We start from the raw sequence: 20,016 nt of genomic DNA, 5'->3' as shown, positions 1-20,016 counted from the left end.
ATCTCTTTTTTTGTGCATTGATCCATAATGTATATGGATTTTATTTCCTTCTTGGCAGGACTTCGTTCCATCAGTTTCAACAACTATCCATTGTATGTCCGGTTCAGTGTCAACTGAGGAATCGTGTTTGACTGTACCGCCGCTCTCAGCTCGAAGGCCCAGTCCAACACAGGTTTGTTTTAGTTGAATTGAGGTGTTCCAAAGTTAATCGGTCCAGTTGGCTTGATTCATGGCGGGACTAAATCAAATATCCAACAAGTTTTTTGCATACAAATTTCCCAATGACTTATTGACTCATTCTTTCAGTTGAACACCCGGTCGAAAAGAAGCTCACCTGCAAGGGTTAAGGAAAACACCCAGTCGGAATCATGTGGAAGCTCACCTGCAAGGTTTAGTTGTCCTTATAATTTGTATACGAAATTATTTGCACATTTCCAAATAGTTCTGACGCAAGTTTTTTTTAATATTATTAAGTGGACCGATAGAGCTGGAGTATGAAATGTAAGTTTGTCTGCATCCTTATAATTATTTTTGAACAGGAAAGTCAAAAGTAAGCTGGATTATAAATTGTAGGTTTCCAACTGATCCGATGGACACGCGAAAAAGAATCCTTCTTTCTTTGCATAACATAAAGTTTGCGGATAGTAAGGATCAGTGGAGAGCTACTGATCCTGATGTACTGGAAAAAGTTGCACGAACTCTACAAGTTGTGGGTTGCAACTTGAGTATCGATGATATAAAAGAACATGTTACTGCATTGGAAAATGATGTCAAACTCCATTTGGTAAGCATTGCAATCCATATCATAATCCGAAACTTAGCTTAATCTTAATACCCTTCCAATCCATAAGTTTTTTTTTGGTTTATGCAGGCGGGTGAGCACTATATTTCAGAGCATTGGCTCACATATGCGGCAGTGTTTGACTATGTTACGCCTGACTATGTCGTCGAGACCCCGCCGACACATCTTGTAGACAATGATAATGTAGCCAATGAGCCTAATCCCAGAAAGAAGATGAAGATGAAGATGACATGCAACGCAGAGTCCACTAGCAGTGGCAAGTCAGATTCAAGCTTTGGTGAACGTTTTTCAAACCTGATGGAAGATAAAGAATTTGCCGCACAACTCTTCATGGGTCGACTGAGTATGGAAAATTGTTGTGACAAAGCTATGAGATGTGGTTTCAAAGGCAAAGAACTTCGTTCTGTTCTAAATTTATGCAGGTTAAATTGGGAGCAGCGTCAGATATTCTTGAAACTTGAAGATTCTGAAGCAAAGGACTATGCCTTAGAAGCTATTTACGGGTTTGTCCCGCCGCCACCGCCTCCGCCGCCGCCGCCGACCCAGTGAGTTGTATGAACGTTTCCAAACTTGTATGGACTGTATATGTTCATTTATGCTGGCTCGGGACATTTGAACTTGTATGAACTTTGTATGAATTTGTATGGACTTGTATGAGTATTGCCATATATGAAATGTGTGTAATGTGTATTGTCATATATATATATAAACTGCATGTGATGTCCGTTATGATATATATATATATATATTATTGGACTGGATACGAGAAAAAAATAGTTATAACTTTATCACGTGAGCATCCAATTGGCAAGCAAGTTGCACAACACAACATCACACTCTCTATCCAGGCAATGAAAAAAGTTTGTCCGTGTCACTGGTGAATTTCACACTCATCTGTTACTAGGAGCGATAGAAGAGGTTGCGTTGTTAATCGGGAAATATTGTGATAATAAAGCCATAAATGGAGCAGCCCTTTACCCAAAAGCTCTCACGCACGGGAAGCATCTAGCTAACGCGACGTCGATGGAAAAACATGAGCATCTTGGTCGCTGCGGCAGTTCCTGCTGCACGCGTGCGCGGGGTGCCTGGGCCTACATGGCTACTGAGGCTAAGAAATTTGGACTCCTCATTTGCTGATCAGCCAAAGCGATCACAATGGCTTAAAAAGTGATAACAATCGCTTAAATCTTGCTTGGATCTTGCTCCCTCGGCAAAGCTGGTGAATCTCTTGGGAAAGAACTTGAATCTTGCTTGGATCTTGCTCAAACCCAACCCTAGACCAAGGATTTGGAGTGGGGAAGCTAGGGTTTCACTTTGGGGAGTTTTGGAGTGCTTAGAAGGTGCTTGAGGCTAAGCTTATGCAGTTTGGCAGGGTGGATTTCCCGTTGGGGTCGAAGGGATATATACAGAGCCTCACTAAAAACTAGCCGTTAGGCTGTTTTTACGTGTCCTGGCGGACTGTCCGCCAGGACTGGCGGACTGTCCGCCAGGACCACTCGGGTTTGCATTTTTCTGTTCAATGCATGGGTTCCGGATTTGGTTTATTTGTGTTCTACCACACACTTTCCACATCCCCCTTGATAGTACGGTATACCTAGACTAAAGAAAATATAAAACAAAGAATTATCTTCGCTTGAACCACATTTCTTGAACTGGTACCGTTCTCCAATTTTAACGAATCGTCGGGTTTGCATTTTTCTGTTCAAGGCATGGGTTGGCTTCATTTCATAATGAGCAAACCAAATAAAGTCAAAGCATCATGATGAGATAAAACCAAGATAATGTAATATCACATGATTTCACAAACATAGAAAAGCAATAAGATCACAACCATGCAAACATCATCCATAAAAAGAAATTAGAAATTACAAGCCAACTTAGTTCAAATACGATACAAGCCAAGTCTCACATAGATCCAAAGTCTCACAACGACTCTAAAGGATGGAAAGATAAGAATGCTAGGAATGCTAGGATACAATCTTCTCCCCCTTTGGCATCAAACACCAAAAAGAGAAAAGACAAATGGAAGCTCGGAGCAGTAATCACTCATCATCCTCATCATCATCATCATCATTATCATCATCATCATCACCTACATCATAATGCTCCCACGCAGCTGGAAAGTCCCTAGGAGGAGAAGGCGGAAATGAGGGCCAATCCGTCTCCTCAATGCCAAGGTGGCGCTCAATCCTGTTGATACTCTGCTGATTTGCCCGAGCGTGAGCACGAACTACATCGTTGGTGTTGCGGCATACTTTGAAGAGAGCTTTCAAGCCAGAAATAAAGGCATTGCCTTTCCTGCGAGGACGAGTCCTAAAAGAGGAAGGCATCGCCGAGGTGGAGGGCATATCCATAGTGGGCTGGGGTGGAGAGTGAGCTGATGGGGGAGACTCGCCCTCTGGTGGAAACTCTTGCTCCTTGGGAGGCTGTGGGCAATATGGGGCATGGACCGCATCATATCCAAACTCTATTCCAGTCACGGCATTAATCATCCTTTGAATGTATGGAGCATAGATAACTGGATTACTGCCATGATGGAGCATGTACCTCAACTCCGTCCAGAAAAAGTGAAAGACACTGAAGGGCGGGTGATCAAAGTCCATAGCTAGAAGAAGGTTCTTGACCGTACCATGAATCTTGGTGCGATCACCCCTCTTGGGAGTCAAGGTCTCCCGGAATATCCTGTTCATGATCTCCATATATGGACGTAGTCCATGAATCGTCGCTATATCCGGATCCTCATCCCGATAGAGAGTCATAAGAGCTTCATCCGTTGGATTGATGTCATCATGAATTTCCATCTCATCTAGAGTGTCATCAAGCTTAAGGATAGTAGCAAATTGCTTGTATGAAACCCAGAAGGCGCGCCCTTGAAGATTGAAGTGAATAAAGGAATTCTTGCCCTCACCTTCAAACCAAGCAGTGGAGCAAAATTGAGCAACCAACTCATTGTTCCAATTTTCATTGAGGGCCAAGAATTCATAGAGGTGTTTCCTCTCACATTCACGTATGACCAAGTCAAAGGTTGGATTATTTTTCTCACTCATTTCATCCCAATTGATGTACTTGGAGACGGTGATAGCATTCTTCTTCTCAATAAAGACGGATATGTACCAATCAGCTTGAAATTTGCTCCAAAACCTCCTATCCGTGATGTACTTCTCATAATCATAAGGATTTTTCTTTCTTTCCTTAAATGCAGCACCTCTTTGCTTTGTGGTGTAATCCACTCGCTTCACTCCAGGGTCACCGAAGTTGATCCTTGTGTACTCCGGTCTGTGCATGATATACTTCCGGTAGGGTTGGAGTGGAGGGTACTCATCAAAGATAGGAACCTCCTCTTGAGGCACATCACCTTGTGGTTGAGCAGCTCTTTGGTAGCTACGCCTGGGTGCCGCATGGCTAGGACCGCCCATTTGCCCAGCTCGACTCATTGAAATTTTGGGCGTTGGCTTCCTTTTGCGCTTAGGTGGAGGAACGACTTCAATTTCATCGGAATCGGAGTTGGAGACGGGATCATGCAAGAACTTGGTCCTCCTCTCATGCACCATCTGTACATGTATAGGAAGTATACTGCTTGATTAGAAGTAATGAAAGAACGGGTGGATACAAACAAAGGATTATGCAGTAACAATCAAGACTGAGAGGTCCTGGCGGACTGTCCGCCAGGACCTCTCGGTTTTGAATGTTCCCGCGAAAACATGTGACGTCAAGAATTAATCCAATGGGGCTCAAACTTTGTAGGCACATTCTAGATGATAATGGAAGTCTAGACTTAAATTTTGAACAACAATGAGTGGATAGATTGGGAGATCGACTTGAATAAAGGTTTAGGTTATGAAATGAACATGAACATGTGAACTAAAGATTTAGCCATCCATTCTTCAAGATTTTCAAGGAATAGCACGCTCTACCTAGCAGGAAACAATAGCTAAAAGCATTCCTCAAGATATGCATCGAGTAGAGAGATCGATGGAGGATTGCATATACCTTGTTCTTGCCCTAGGATGAATGGAAGTGCTTCCAAAGGATTGGAAACGAGGGGAGAAGGTTCTTGCAGCCTGTGGAGGGGCTCCTTCGCCGTGAACCTTGCGGAGGAACCGAATCCTTGGCTCCACGGACAATGGGGGGCAATGGGGGGTGTTGTCCGTGGGGAAGGAAGAGAGAGTGAGAGGAGCTAGTTGTGTTATGTGGATGAAGAGAGATAGAGGAGCTTCATCCAAGAGGTATAGAGGGTTTTGGACAGCCTCCCACGGACATAACACGATGGGCCCACGAAGAGATAGTTGGATGGAAGAAAAATGATAAGTTCTGCTGGCTGACCCCGAGAGGTCCTGGCGGACTGTCCGCCAGTACTGGCGGACTGTCCGCCAGGACCTCTCAGCCAGCCAAAAAAATATTTTATTTGCCGAGTGTCGGTCAGCTGACACTCGGCAAATACACCATTTGCCGAGTGCCAAAAATCAAGCACTCGGCAAAGATAACGGCGTTTAGGGTTTAGGGTTTAGGGTTTAGGGTATCTGTTTGCCGAGTGTTAGGCTCTCGGCAAAATATTTTATGCCGAGTGTTTTTTTTTGCCGAGAGCGACACTCGGCAAAGAATATGTTTGCCGTTTCCCGAAATATAGCGCTCGGCAAACCTTTTCACCCTCGGCAAATCAGCCGCGTCCGGTAGTGTTAGCTAAAGCTAACAAATAATGCGTGAGGAAAGTTTTCTTAATACCTAACTCTTGGCACGAAGATCTTATACTAGTTAACAGCTAGGGTTGAAAACCACCTTTCAACGATGTCTTACAGCTAATTTTGCCTTGTATTATTTGCACTTGCAAATGGCTTCCAGGTGTATTTCTAGGGTGCCAAAGAAAAATCCTTGTAAATATTTTACCTTGTAAAGTTCTGTTTAGCTACCAATTCCTTGCTCAACGATCCCGTGGAAAGAAACAGAAACAAACGATCAAGCGGAAAGAAACAGAAAGGAGAAGAACAAGGCCATCACATTCATTCTCACGCTCGCATCAGCCAGCCCCAAAGCAAGACACCGGTGTAAAAAGGCAGTAAGCCTCCATTCAGGTCACTATTGTGTGCGAATCAAAGGTAGGATCAGAGCATCGCGCTGTGAAAAGCATTCCGATCAGAGAGTCAGAGCAGAGCACTGCAATGGTGGTGGATTAGCATGATGGATAGAGCCTGCAGCAGTTTGCAACAGCAAATGACGGCAGTGGATGATTTGCCAATGGTGGGGAGTTGACTTGAGATCCAAACAATGATATTAGCGCTACAAAATGCAATATATTGTTGGCCACCATCTGAAACTAAAGTAGTTTTTGTAGGACCAAAGCATACTACTTGCACCAAATATAATTTTTTCAAGAACTTACATGCATATAACATGCGAGTCTTTCATAGGAAAAATATTCTCAAAGAAAGTAGCATCACGAGACTCGAACAGTGAATTTATATGCATATCAGCCACCTCAGATTTAACTATTAGAAATCTATAAGCAATGCTATGACGTGCATAACCTAAAAAGATACAATCCACAGTTTTAGGTCCTAACTTGCGCTTCTTGTTGATTGACACATTCACCTTGGCCAAACAACCTCATGTGCGCAAGTAAGAGAGTGAAGGTCTTCTCCCAATCCACTCCTTGTAAGGAGTCTTTTCCTTATTCTTTATGGGACTATATTTAGGATATGACATGCAGTCAATACTGCCTCCCCTCACCGTATCTTAGATAATCCAGCGATGTCTAACATGGCGTTAACCAAGTCAGACAACATGCGATTATTCGATCATGTGATCTGAGCTTGCTAATTAATCAAACACAATAATGTTCCTTTGGTTAATTTCTAGCGATGCGAGGCGGCTGCTGGGCTTCATGGCGGCCGACATCGGAGACGAGGAGGAGGAGCTCGTCGACGCCTTCACCGGCAAGCGGCAGAGCATGGCGATGCACCACTACCCGCCGTGCCGCCACCTGGGCAAGGTGCTGGGCATCCCGCCGCACACCGACGGGCTGGGCCTGACGCTGCTGCTGCACGTGGACGACACGCCGGGCCTGCAGATCAAGCACGGCGGCAGGTGGTACCCCGTGCGGCCGCTGCCGGGCGCCTTCCTCGTCAACGTCGGCGACGTCCTGACCAACGGCGCCTACAGGAGCGTGGAGCACCGGGTGATCCCGGACGCGCGGAGGGGCCGCACCACCGTGGTCTTCGTGGAGGTGGGCACGGTGGGAGGGATGGTCTCGCCGCTCCCGGGCCTCCTCAAGGAGCAGGAGCCGCGCTACAAGCCCATCGAGCTCGGCGAGTACGTCAAGGGCACCTTCAAGGCGATCCTCGAAGGGAATCGGTTCGCGGACACGCTCAGGATCTAGCAAGATGCGTCTGCCTGAAGAATGCCGATCGAAAACGGCCAGGCGCTTCGCGTCCTGTCCTCGTGTCCCGTTCAGTATTATGCGCTCGTGGAAATGGAAAAAAAATAAAAGCAGGTGTGCGGTGTGTTTCATTTAGAAAAAACACCGACGGCCTTGGCCAACAGTACTGTGGTAAGAATAATAGAAAGAAGAAGATTACAAAGGCTTGGATGCTACTATAGTATACATGTATTATTAATTGCTCTTAATTAGGCATTAGGGTCTTATGAACTGGTTACTTTGAGGAACTGCCTATAATCCGCAATCCCTATAATCCGCAATCTTAGGCATGATTGCCAAAGCCTGTATATCGCATAGTATGTTCCTGTGATCCTTTCTTCTCGGGATCATCGGAAAATGGGACTGGAACTGACACCAATGGGATCCTTTCTTCACATTTCTTTCGCTGAATCGAAGATGATGATACGCGCGTATACGGTGGTGAATTTGTGTTCTCTGGAGGACCAAAGAAAACTTTCTACTACGGATGTCTATTCCTGTATTTCCAGTTTGACATTGTTTTGAAATGTTGTAGATGTTATCAATAAAGAATATAATAAAATGCCAAATTAGAGGATCTCCCGCAAAGAACATATCAACAAAGTACAGTGGCTGTATCAGTGACTACCAATTCTGGAAAAAAAACTGTCTCATTCTCCTCACAAGTCATCATATTACTAGTACTAATCTGTGATCCAACTGCAGGGCAGGGCGGCATCACCCCCACGGCGGGGATCTGCCTCCAGCCCTCAACAAGATGGAGGAGTCCCCTGCTAAGAGGAATCCGGCGGCCAGCCTTACAGACAACCTCCTCATCGAGTTCCTCCGCCGCCAGCCCATCCGCTCCGTGTGCCGCTTCAAGTGCGTCTCGCGGTCCTGGCGCAAGCTCATCTCCGACCCCGCCTTCCACCGCAAGAAGCTACCCCAGACCCTCACCGGCTTCTTCTACGCTACTTCAGCAGCGAGCGCTTCCCCGTCGAGGCGCACCACTTCACCAATGTTACCGGAAAGGCGAACCATTCATCTTTCCTTCCTTCTCCTTCTTGCCCGTCCCAAGTAACGATGTAGTCCTCTTGGATTCCTGCAATGGCCTCTCCTTACACTACTACAAAACAATTTGCAGCAACGTCCTTTTTTTTATCACGGACGGATCAAAATGTAACCTGTTCCTAAAAAATGGGATTACTGTAGCAGCAGACCCGTCCCTGAAAATGCATCTTTAGGGGCGGATGACAGCGTCACCTGTCCCTATAGATGGGTCTTTAGCGTCACCCGTCCTTGAAAATGGGAGGGCCGCTGATGGCACCACCCACCCCTAGAAATATATTTTTAGGGACGGGTGGCGTCATCATCCACACCTAAAAATAATTATAAAAATTTGGGCAGTGACTTTCTTCTCCGAACAGCCCATTGCTTGCTCGGGGAAGGTGCTACTCAAAAAAAAGAAAAAAAAGGAGGGAATGTTTTAAACTTGATTTTCATCAAGTTGGGGATCTAGGAGGTAAGTTGATGCTAATCTTATATCTTTTCTAAATTTTTTAGATAGTTTTAAGTCTCAAATGGACCTCTCTTAGATACAAATTTCACTTTTCTTATGTGTTTTGCTATATTTTTTAATTAATTAAATTTTCAGTAAAACTAACACCACCCGCCCCTATAAATGTTGTGCCCTAAGACTATTGTGCCCTATAGAACTAGAAATTTGTACCATAAGGCTATTGTGCCCGATAGAACTTGAAAAAATATACCAAGTATATTTCAGATTATATAATGCTTAATAGTGTGGAAACAAGTAAGTATGGCATGAGTTGTATAATACAGTAAGTGTTGGAGAACCTACTTTCAACACTCTAACCATTATGAACACTGAATATAGTTGTCATATTTTTTTCTAGTTCTATAGGTGACAATAGCCTTAGGGTAAAAATTTTACTTTTTTGATGTGTTTTGCTATATTTTTTTAAATTAATTCAATTTTTTGTATAAAATTGAAAAAGATTTCCAGGGGCGGGTGGTAGAAAAAATAGCAAACCACATCAAAAAAGGTGAAATTTGTACTTAAGGTTATTGTGCCCTATAGAACTAGAAAAAGATATGCCAATTATATTTTAGATTATATAATGCTTAAGAGTATGGAAACCAGTATGGCTTGAATTGTATGAGATAGTAAGAGTGTTAAAGAATCTTACATTGTTGTTTCAATACTCTTAACCATTTTAACCATTATGTATACTGAAATATAGTTTGTCAATTTTTTCACTTTTTTTTCTAGTTCTATAGGTGACAATAGTCTTAGGGTAAAATTTTCAACTTTTTTGGATGTGTTTTGCTATATTTTTTGAATTAATTGAATTTTCTGTATAAAATTGAAAAAGATTTCTAGGGGAGGGTGGCCCCCCACCCGCCCTAGAAATGATTTGTAGGGGCGGATGGCGGTCACCCGCCTCTGAAAACTGATTTCAAAGGGCGGGTGGGGGGTCATCCGCCCTGAAAATCCTTGTTTTATATATGTTGAACAGGCTGAGAACTTAGCAAAATTTTCATTCACGTGGACGTTACGCTGCCAAAATTTCCTCTTCCCCACCGGCGCCTCTCTGCGGCGGCTTGGCTCTCCCTCTTGCCGGCGCCTCTCCGCCGTGTGCCTCTGGATCCGGCCCGCCGGCGCGTGCCTCCGGATCTACGGCTCCCCTTGGCGGGCGCCACTCCTGCAATCGTTGGTGCCGCCTCCCTCCCTCGGCAGTGCCCTTCTCCTCCCCTCCCCGTCGGGCCATGCCCTCCCTCGACAGCAGGTGAGTTCTTGATTTTTTTCCTTTTGAATTAGGTAGTAAATTAGTTAATGTGAATTATTGAGAATGTGAAATAGTGCTGTTTTGAGAATTCGAAATAGTGAATTATTGTTTCATGAATAGGCATATGGCAAGTCATAGTTTTGGTCGTGGTACATTGGGTCGTGCTAGTGTCAGTTGTGGTAGTCGGCATCAGGATTCCCCTTTGCCTGAGGCTCGCCGTTCCAGCATCACTTTCAACAGAGTCAACAGGACTAGACCGACCCGATGTCCTAAAGCAACCGTACCAACTTTAGGAATAGTAAGATCCATCTTTTTACCTTATTAAGAATGTTTGATCCTTATTAATGTTACATTACTTCTAATGCAGTGGATCAATATGTTTACATGGCTTGCCGAGGTAGTAAAATGCTTAGGTGGTACACCTCCTCGGGTGGAAACCATGGAACACCAACAGTTTAAGAAACTAACAATCTCTTTCGAGATACCAGCAAGAGGAGATCTAGGTACCATGATTCCAATAGTTGCTAGTGGTAAAGAATCACCTATTCAGATTACTTATGAAAGAAGTGCCATTGAAGCTTGCCTTTTAGAACTTGAGAGGCATGATTATCTAATTCCAGACTTGACATGGTTCAAAATCAGAACGCTTCAACAAAATAAACATGATATTGACTGTGAGAGACTTGCACAAAAAAAATTAAAATGACATGGCATGTGAGTCCTTCTTAATTGAATTGTGTGAAGCAGTTCATAATATTTGCCTTCCATCTTCGTTGAAGGATATGTTTGGTAACACCTTCACGACGATGAGTTTGAAGATTATTTTATGTGAAGCTATGAGTTTGAAGATTATTTTATGTGAAGCTATGGACAAGTTGGGTTATCATTGGTACGGTCTGGGACACCCCGTACCAGGGAAGGCCTGTACCCGACTTCTATTGAAGTTCAATCTACCTGGTTTCATGCCGCGGAACCAATGTTCACCATCTATGAAAAAGCACTTCCTCGTAGATATGAAGCAAAGGAAAGCACACTTACCCGTGCTTTGATTTTTATTGACGAAAACCTGGGTACAAGATTGGCGATGTTCACTGTGTTAAGTACCTCTTGCTTGAGAATAATATCCGTTAGATGATGTAATGTATGCATGCAATTGAACATTTGCACCTTAGATGTAATATGTATTGACTTATCGAATATTTCAATCGCATGCATTTTAAATATTTAGATGTTTCCCTTTCCAAGTTCTTATGGCCATGTAGTGTGATGTGCTTGTATATGATATATTCTGAAAATAGTGAATTATTTGACGGTCAAGGTATTTTCAGGAGCGAGTCATGCCCTAACTCGCCCATGGAAACCCGTTTCCAGGACGGACCATTGACTCACCCCCTCTAAAAACCGATTTTCAAACCGATTTTCAGGGACGGATCATGGGCTCTGGAAACATGATCCGCTCCTGAAAATCGGTTTTCAGAGACGGGTACCCTGCAAATATGATCAGGTATCGCACCCGCTTCTAAAAATTAGTTTTTACCCATCCCTAAAACTATTTCTGCAGTAGTATTCGCTGTTGCGTCGTGCCTGGTCCTCATAAGGTCGATGAGATTCCACCGTTCCATTATGCTGTGTGCAATCCCATGACCGAGAAGTGGGTGATGTTGCCGGATGGCAGTCGGGTTAATGGCGAGGCTCGCGTAGCCCGCTTGGGGTTTGATCCGGCAGTCTCCTCGCACTTCCATGTGGTTGAGTATGTGCTGGACGAGGAGGGTGTGTGCGTCACAGGGTGGAGAACTATTCATCCAAAACTGCATCATGGAACTTCAAGGAAAGTGAATGGGGTGATGATGTTATGCACAGCCAGCTATATGATAGAGTGAGAAGTGTGTTTCTTAACAGCTTTATGCATATAATCACGTTCTATGGGATAGCATTGGTGGACATGGAGGGAACAACGTGGAGGACAATTCCTGTGCCGTCTGATGGTGAGTATGGCTGTATCCATCAAGCCCAGGGTCGCCTGTGTTTTATTAATGTTGATGATGCTGATGCCTACAAACTGTCGATCTGGATCCTTGAAGACCATGGTACTAATGAATGGACATTGAAGCATTCCGTCAGGACTCAACTGCTGTTTCGGCGGGAGAATCTTCAATTTGAGTTGGACTACACAGTGATTACAGTTCACCCAGAATGCAATTTGATTTACTTTGTTTATGGGTGGGACAACACACTGATGGCATATGAAATGGACCGCAAGGAAATTCGTGTCATCCATAATCTCGGACATGATGGCTCGGACCCCTATCTTCCTTATGTTCCGTTGTTCTTGGAGAAATTAGCAGATGAGCAGTGAAACTGTTAGATTTACTGCAGCTATGTGTTTGTTACTGCAATGATGAATTCATATTGGTGCAGTAAGAAGTATGTGGTATTCCTTCTAGCTGTCTGATTGTTCTAGCAATCTGTAAGTTGAGTAGACTGCCAGAAAAGTTAAGTTCTGGTTTTCTTTGTTTTATGCATGTGAGCATGTCTCTTTTGTGCTATTTTGATTTGGATCAATGTTGTGTAATTGTTGAGATCTCATGAACTGCCTTTAGGAAGGCTAACTGTATTCTTTCAGTTAAACAACTACTATGTTATTAAGGCTAACTGGAATTGCCACCAATGACCATAGCTTCAGATTTCTTGCCCGAATCCAATTGTGATCTCTAATCTCTTGATGACCAAGGAGGCAAGGAAAGCTTTCATCTCTACTGAAGTCTATTTCTGTATTTCCAATTTAACATTGTTTCAGAACGCTGTGGAGGTTCAAGAAAGAAGACGAGAAAAATGGCAAAGTTAGCTGGTAGCCCGCAAAGCTGGTTGCTGAGATCTGCAATGCGTTGGTTATTTCTTTTCTCTTTCCTCCTATGCATTTTGTCTCCATATGTATACTAATGATTAATGAATGAACATGTACTTTTACTCTGCCAATTGAATCACTCTGCTTGCAATGTCTGAATGCTGAGAATTGGTATCTGTTCAGTTAATTTGGGCGTCCACCCGGAACACCCATCTTACACAGTTGTATAATTCTGACAGAGCTACGGAAATGTCTTCCATTCCTGCAATTTGGAGTAAGCAGATAGCAAAGCAGTGTACTGCATCTGTTTACTGGCTGCCCATGCCCGAAACGACGACGCTCTTTCGTTACTGCCTTGCTCCCTTTTTTTTTTGAGGGGAGGGAGTAGTAGCGAAAGAAAATGGAGACGCTTTCACCGCTACGGCACTCGGCCCATTCCTCTCTTTCACAGCCAGTGCCATCTAACCTCAAGGCCCAGTGGCCCACGTCCAGTTCCCACGAGGGCACCAAACCGGCAACCAAGCGCGCAAAGCAGCAAACCCTCTCTCCACTCCCTTCTTGGACAGTGCCGCCGCCGCCGCCGTGGCATTGCCGCGTCGGCCTCTGTTTCTGTCTCCGGCCGCGCTCCGCCAGATCCAAAAGGCAAGCTAATCGTACCCCCGCCTCACCAATTCTGAAACCCGGAAGCTGTCCTTTTGTCCTCACAACTCATTAGGTCACTAATAAACGGTGATCCAACTGCAGTGCAGGGCGACCTCGTCCTCACGGCGGGGGGACCCTGACTCCACGAGATGGAGCAGCCCCTCGAGAAGAGGAACCCGGCGGCCAGCCTCACGGACGAGCTCCTCGTGGAGATCCTCCGCCGCGTCCCCATCCGCTCCCTGTGCCGCTTCAAGTGCGTCTCCCGCTCCTGGCGCAACCTCATCTCCGACCCCGTCCACCGCAAGAAGCTACCACAGACCCTCCCCGGCTTCTTCTACCACAACTGGAACTTCGAGCGCTTCCCCACCAAGGCGCACCACTTCACCAACATCACCGGAAAAGGCCCACCGTTCATCTTCCCCTCCTTCTCCTTCTTGCCCGTACCCGGTGGCGATGTAGAGCTCTTGGATTCCTGCAGTGGCCTCCTCCTTTGCCGTTGCTTTGAGCCTGGTCCTCGTGATGCCGATGGGTTTCGACCGTTCCATTATGTTGTGTGCAATCCCGCGACCAAGAAGTGGGTGATGTTGCCGGATGGCTGTTGGGCTAGTGGCGAGGCTCGCATAGCCCGCTTGGGGTTTGATCCGGCAGTCTCCTCGCACTTCCATGTGGTTGTGTATGTGCTGGACGAGGGTGAGTGCGTCACAGCGGTGGAGATCTATTCATCCAAAACTGCAGCATGGAGCTTTAAGCAAAGTGAATGGGGGCGATGATGTTATGCCATGTGATAGAGCGAGAATTGTGTTTCTTAACGGCTTCATGCATGTGGTCACGGTCGCTGAGGGGACAGTGGTGGTGGACATGGATGGAAAAACATAGAGGACAATTCCTGTGCCGTCTGATGGTGACTCTGGCTTCATCGATCAAGCTCAGGGTCGCCTGTTTTATATTAGGTCAAATTCTCTCAATGCCATCAGCTAAACTTCTAATCCTTTGGAAGCCACCGCAAAAATCATTTTCTCGTGGATGCCATCAGCGCTAAAATTCGAACCTGTGAGAGCCATCGCCGTTGCTTCCTTCCATTCACCGTTCCTTTGCCCTCCGTTATGACATGTGGGGCCCGATAGTCATCCAGACAAGAGAGAACACCGGCGCGCAGCGGAATCGGTCGAGCAGCGCCTGCGACACCTCGTCCTGCTCGGTGGCGGTGACGTCAGCGCGGAGGGAACTGACTGGGGACTCGGTGGAGGTAGTCATGGCCGGCCGGGTTAAGGCGGGGCCGGGCGCGGCGGCGTCGGTGGCCGGCCGGGCAAGGCGACGCGATCTCCTGCTGCTCCGGTCGCAGGCGCTGGCGCTGGACCCGCTCCTCCTGTCCGCGGCGCGAGTCTCAGCCGATTGGGTGTCAAAGAGCAGAAAAATGGAATGTAGAGGAGGTTAATAAGATAGTGGAGTGATCAATTTTATGTAATACAAGACATGGTTTGCGAATTTCGCGGATTGGCGGCAATGGTTTGCATGGGAAATGAACAGAAATTGCCGATGCCCGCGTCCGCTTCCGCGTTCGCATGGTCTCAGCGAAGACGCGCGCCTCGCCAGGCAGGACGCCGAGTACGGAGGCGACGGGCGTAGGGACGGTGCACGAAGCGCATAGCTGGCGGAGGCGCAGGACGGCAGCGTCGAGGGCGTGGATGCGCGTGGCTGCGGCCGGAAAGGGGGGGGGGGGGTGGGGGCAGATATTAGCGAGGGAAAGAGAACGAGAGAAGGATGGAGGGTGACGGAGACTGGAACGGCGATGGCTGTCGCGGGATGAAGTTTACGAGCCGATGGCGTACACGGGATTGAAGTTTTTTCGGTGGTTTCCGCGGGATTGAAGCTTATCGCGATGGCTTCTACGGGATTTTCCCTTTATTTATTAATGTTGATGATGCTGATGCCTTCAAACTGTCGATCTGGATCCTTGAAGACCATGGTACTAATGAATGGACACTGAAGCATTCCGTCAGGACTCAACTGCTGTTTCGGCGGAAGAATCTTCGATTTGCGTGGGACTACACAATGATTACGATTCACCCAGAATGCAATTTAATTTACTTTGTCTATGGGCGGGACAACACACTGATGGCATATGAAATGGACCGCAAGGAAGTTCGTGTCATCCGCAATCTTGGACATGAGTGCTCGGAGCCCTATCTTCCTTATGATCCTTTGTTCTTGGAGGCACTAGCAGATGAGCACTGAAACTGTTACATTCACTGTAGCTATGTCTTTGTTACGGCAATGGCAATTTCATATTGATGCAGTAAGGGTTATATGTGACGTTCCTTATAGCTGTCTGATTGTTCTAGGAATCAGTAAGTCGAATAGACTGGCAGAATGTTAAGTTCTGTTTTCTTGTTGTATGCATGTGAGCATGCCTCTTTTGTGCTCTTTTGATTTGGATCAATGTTGCTTAATTGTTGAGATCTCGTTAATTGCCTTTAGGAAGGCTAACTGTATTCTTTCAGTTAAACTTCTATGCTATTACGCTTTTCTTTGGCTGTGCTTATTAGAGTCAGTGTGTCCCTCTGTGGAGATAACACTTGCTCATATGAGTCAAAAGATTACAGAATGGGATTATGAAACCATTACAACTGTTTGCAGGTAATTTGTCATGTCTTGCTTCATGCTTCTTCTAAATATGCTATTGATGTTCTTAGTTCAAGGCACTATTGATGTTGGCATGCTGTTTTTGATTAATATCGACTTCATCCTTTTACTTGGTATGAATTGCGCTATTGTATCCCTTCATCAACCACTTGGTGGCATAGGTGAAATGGTGATATCTCTTATGTGATTTGTGGTAGTTCTTGAAAAAAATTAATTTTTGGCGCAAGTAGTATGCTTTGGTCTTGCGAAAACTACTTTAGTTTTAGATGGTGGCCAACAATATATTGCATTTTGTAGTGCTAATATCATTGTTTGGATCTCAAATGTCATTTTGCTTGTCTGTGCAACTCTATCAGATTCGGTTTACATTGCCAGAGTTAAAATTTTCATATAATGAACTAATGATACCAACTTCCTCGGACTACATCGAGTTGACTGGATAAGGTAGAGCATGCAAGCACTTCTTTCCTATGTTAGGAGTTTGGACAAAGCCAATGGAATTGACTTCCAGTTTTTCTTTTTTTCTTTTTTTTTTATAAACAAATGTTGTTACTCCTACTTGCATTTGCATATAGCCGCTTGGTTCCGGGTAATATTTACCACTGAATACCCCTAGTAGTCTCACTACAAAAATGCTTTGGTTTTATGTGTGTACCCCTGATAATGTCCAATTGTCCACACTCTGCATCTAGTGTGCAGCCAAACCGGTTGCCTGTCGGTTTGCATGGGCATGAGCAGGGGGCGCTAGTCTGCCTGGATGTTTCCATTTGATTGTAGTGGCTGGACTGCTAGGTGCGGATGCTCGCGGCCACAAATCCTCTTATCTCCCAACTCCAATCTTGTTCGTTTGCACCAGTATTTAATTTGGACCATTGTATCCTATCTTACCAATCACTCGCGTCTCGTCCTTTCAACAAATTCAAATCCATTTATCTACACTCGGAAGGCAAGGAAGGAACGGAATGCCGCTCGTCGTCGCGTTCCTCCTCGCCGCGGCCGCCGCTTGGCAGCCGGCAGCCTCCGCACTGCCGCCGGCTCCGGCGCCAGCCCGCCACGGCGACGCAAGGGCAGAGCAGCTGGACGTGGAGTTCGTGCGCGGCTGCTGCGCGCGCACGCTCTACCCGCGCCTCTGCCGCGCGGGGCTGACCCCGCACGCGGCCTCCGTCCACTCCAGCCACGCGCGCCTCGCGCTGGCCTCCGCCAACCTCACGCTCGCGGCCCTCGGCGCGCTGGCCGCGCGCATCCCGCCGCCCAGCTCCGGCGCGCTCAGCGACTGCGCTGAGGCCGTCGCGTCGGCCGCGGACCAGGCGGCGCGCGCGGCCGAGCGGCTGCGCGGGGTCGAGCACGCCGTGGGGCTCGAGGTGGTCTGGCGCGTGGACGACGCGCTCACGTGGCTCAGCGCCGCCATGACCGACGAGGACACGTGCACCGACGGCCTCTGGCCCCGGAAATCCGCGCCGGCGCCGGTGAGGGCCGAGCTGCGCGCCAGGGTGCGCCGCGCCAAGCAGTACACCAGCATCGCTCTCGCACTCGTCAACATGCTTGCCAGTAGTAACCCAAGAAGTTAGACAAACCACGCCCAAACCGTGGTCGCTTATCAGTTGTGATGTAAATTGACAATCTTGCTCTCTGTCTCTGTTCAGTTTACGTCTGCTTTACATAGGAGCAATAGAGAAGGGATGAAGCTATGTGCCATGGATTGTAACTATCCACATACTACGGTTATTTTACAATCTAATAATGTGCTCTTGCAGATCTTGCAGATCCACCATCGTTTTGAGTGGCTCGTCCTCGAGCTTCAGGTGTCGGCCAAGGCTGCAGCCCCTCGTGCTGTGTCACGTGAGAGCACTAGGTCGTCTGGACTCTGGAGTATCTTTCCCGTGCTTCCCGCTAGCGGTCATCTATATGTGTGCTACTGTAGGTTGCTGTGGTGTCACGAGTGGCTCCAATGGTGCCACTGATAAGGGTTAGCGACGATGAATCGGTGGCGTGTCGATGTGAAGGCTTAGCTAGTAGTAACATCGGACGACGAGGTGACATAGCCATGCCGGTTGCCGAGGTTGATCTCGCTGCCGCGACCGCCTAATGGAATGCCATCCAATATGCGGTTTGGACCAGGGGGACATAGCGGCCTAGCGGGGGATGACGGAGCTACCAGGGCAAACAACTCCACGACTATATGCAGCGGTTTTGGGCCCGTGGAGGTTGGATCTAGGTAGGTGGAGGTGGTGAGGGCGGGAGGGGAGCCCGAGTTGTGATTGTTTGGGCCGTATTCAGCCTCATGCTTTGGATCTAGCTAGAAAATGGGAAAAGAAGAGAAAAGAGAAACGATAATGGGCTATGTTTAGTCTTAGTGGAAACCTATCGAGTTTTTGAAAAGGATTTTAAAATTCCATTTTTAGAGCCAAAGATATATTGTAGCCTCTGATAATTTGATTTGTATTTAGAAAGATAATTTTATTTTCAAACTAGTAGTTAGCGCGCAAGAAACAAAGATGAATATTAACATTAGTTTTATTGGAGATTTCAGATCCTTTGGAGGCAAAGATCGATCCATAGCTTGTAAGGACAGTGCTACTTACCAACTACTGCATCTAAGCCTTTAGTGGATCTGATTATATAGAAAACTCTATTGCATTCACTAAGGAATTTACAACCACGTCATGTGCTCATATTCAGTATTTAGCATACATGGTTAAGAGCGGTAACATACACGCTTTTTTCTCAAAGCTGTGCCATAACTATGGATCTTTTTTCTTAAAAAAGCGATCAATGTTAAGGTAGCCCAATATTTATGTACCAGTATTGACACAGGAATCATCTCATAGGCAAGCTTCCAATCAAGCCTAATGAAATTTTGGTACAAGAAGATAGATTCACCAGATTTTGATATAAGAAGTTAGATTCATCTATATAGTAGTAGTTACTAATTTCATTGAATGCATAGCTTGTCAAAGTGCCTGTTAATTTAGAATAAGGAGAAGGTAGCATTTAAAAGATAACCGCAATCCATAGGTAACATATATATAGCGTAGAGTTGTCCATAATACAATCATTGTTTAGTTGGTTTACAGGAAACAGACTGACTATAGTTCTTCTGCCATAATTAGAGTCTTATGCATAATAGCTGGTTATATATACAATGAAAAGCACCACAAGGTCTAATCAACATTAGTGCTTCGACAAACATCGATGGTCACCACAAAATATAGTCGCTGTTCAAAAGCAATATGGCAGTTCAAGGTGACCACAAAAATAAAAGACTTGCATTTGAAAGTAGTAGTAAACACCACAAGGTCTGGTGATGATTGGTGGTTCGACAAACTTTGATAATCACCACAAAATGTAGTCGCCGTTTAAAAGTAGGATGGCAGTTCAACATGACCACAAAATAAAAGGCTTGCATTTTAGTATCTGATTGACAACCTGTAAGAAAATAAATGGACCAAAGGAGCATGGTTAACATATTTTTTATTTTGATATTAATGTTTCAGTTAGAAAACAAGATTGACCTAATTTATTTGTTTTTTTGGGAATGTGGGATTTTGGATGTTCCACATTTCTCTGAGGAAGCTTTCTTGGTGTCAGATGATGATCTGAAAGATGGATTAAAAAGAGTTTTAGATGGTGGTTCTGAATACAGTTAAAGAAGTATTTTAGATATAAGTAAAAATTGAACTGCAATAGAGTGATACCTGTTTGGTGATGTTCCTCGCAATGATAGATTTTCTGTTTCGTCAGCGATGAGATTTGATTTGAATTTTTTTGTTGAATCATCGTTGTCTTCTTGCTTAAAATGGAAAGAAAACAAAAACAAATATAAGTGACTCTAACAGAATGGTACTGTAATATTGAGAAAGAATCATTATAGTTTCATACTTAC

The 20,016-nt window shown here is 45.6% G+C and overlaps 2 protein-coding genes and 2 pseudogenes across 2 annotated transcripts; all 4 read left to right on the top strand.

Annotated features, from left to right (window-relative positions):
* The first annotated feature begins 6,275 nt into the window (after positions 1–6,275).
* On the top strand, positions 6,276–7,363 carry LOC112877564 (protein SRG1-like). Its single transcript, XM_025941902.1, has one exon. The coding sequence runs from the start codon at positions 6,633–6,635 to the stop codon at positions 7,173–7,175; it is 543 nt and encodes a 180-aa protein (XP_025797687.1). The 5' UTR covers positions 6,276–6,632; the 3' UTR covers positions 7,176–7,363.
* Positions 7,364–7,971: 608 nt separating this feature from the next.
* LOC112873607 lies at positions 7,972–12,359 on the top strand (annotated as a pseudogene).
* Positions 12,360–13,469: 1,110 nt separating this feature from the next.
* Positions 13,470–15,725, top strand: LOC112873225 (annotated as a pseudogene).
* A 1,284-nt stretch (positions 15,726–17,009) lies between these two features.
* Positions 17,010–17,901, top strand: LOC112876245 (21 kDa protein-like). Its single transcript, XM_025940312.1, has one exon. It carries the CDS (start codon positions 17,096–17,098, stop codon positions 17,699–17,701), a length of 606 nt encoding a protein of 201 aa, XP_025796097.1. The 5' UTR covers positions 17,010–17,095; the 3' UTR covers positions 17,702–17,901.
* Positions 17,902–20,016: the final 2,115 nt, after the last annotated feature.

This window comes from Panicum hallii, chromosome 9 (assembly GCF_002211085.1).
Source record: "Panicum hallii strain FIL2 chromosome 9, PHallii_v3.1, whole genome shotgun sequence".
Classification (NCBI taxonomy): Eukaryota; Viridiplantae; Streptophyta; class Magnoliopsida; order Poales; family Poaceae; genus Panicum; species Panicum hallii.
Note: the sequence above shows the minus strand (reverse complement) of the source record. Positions and strands in the feature narration are given on the sequence as shown.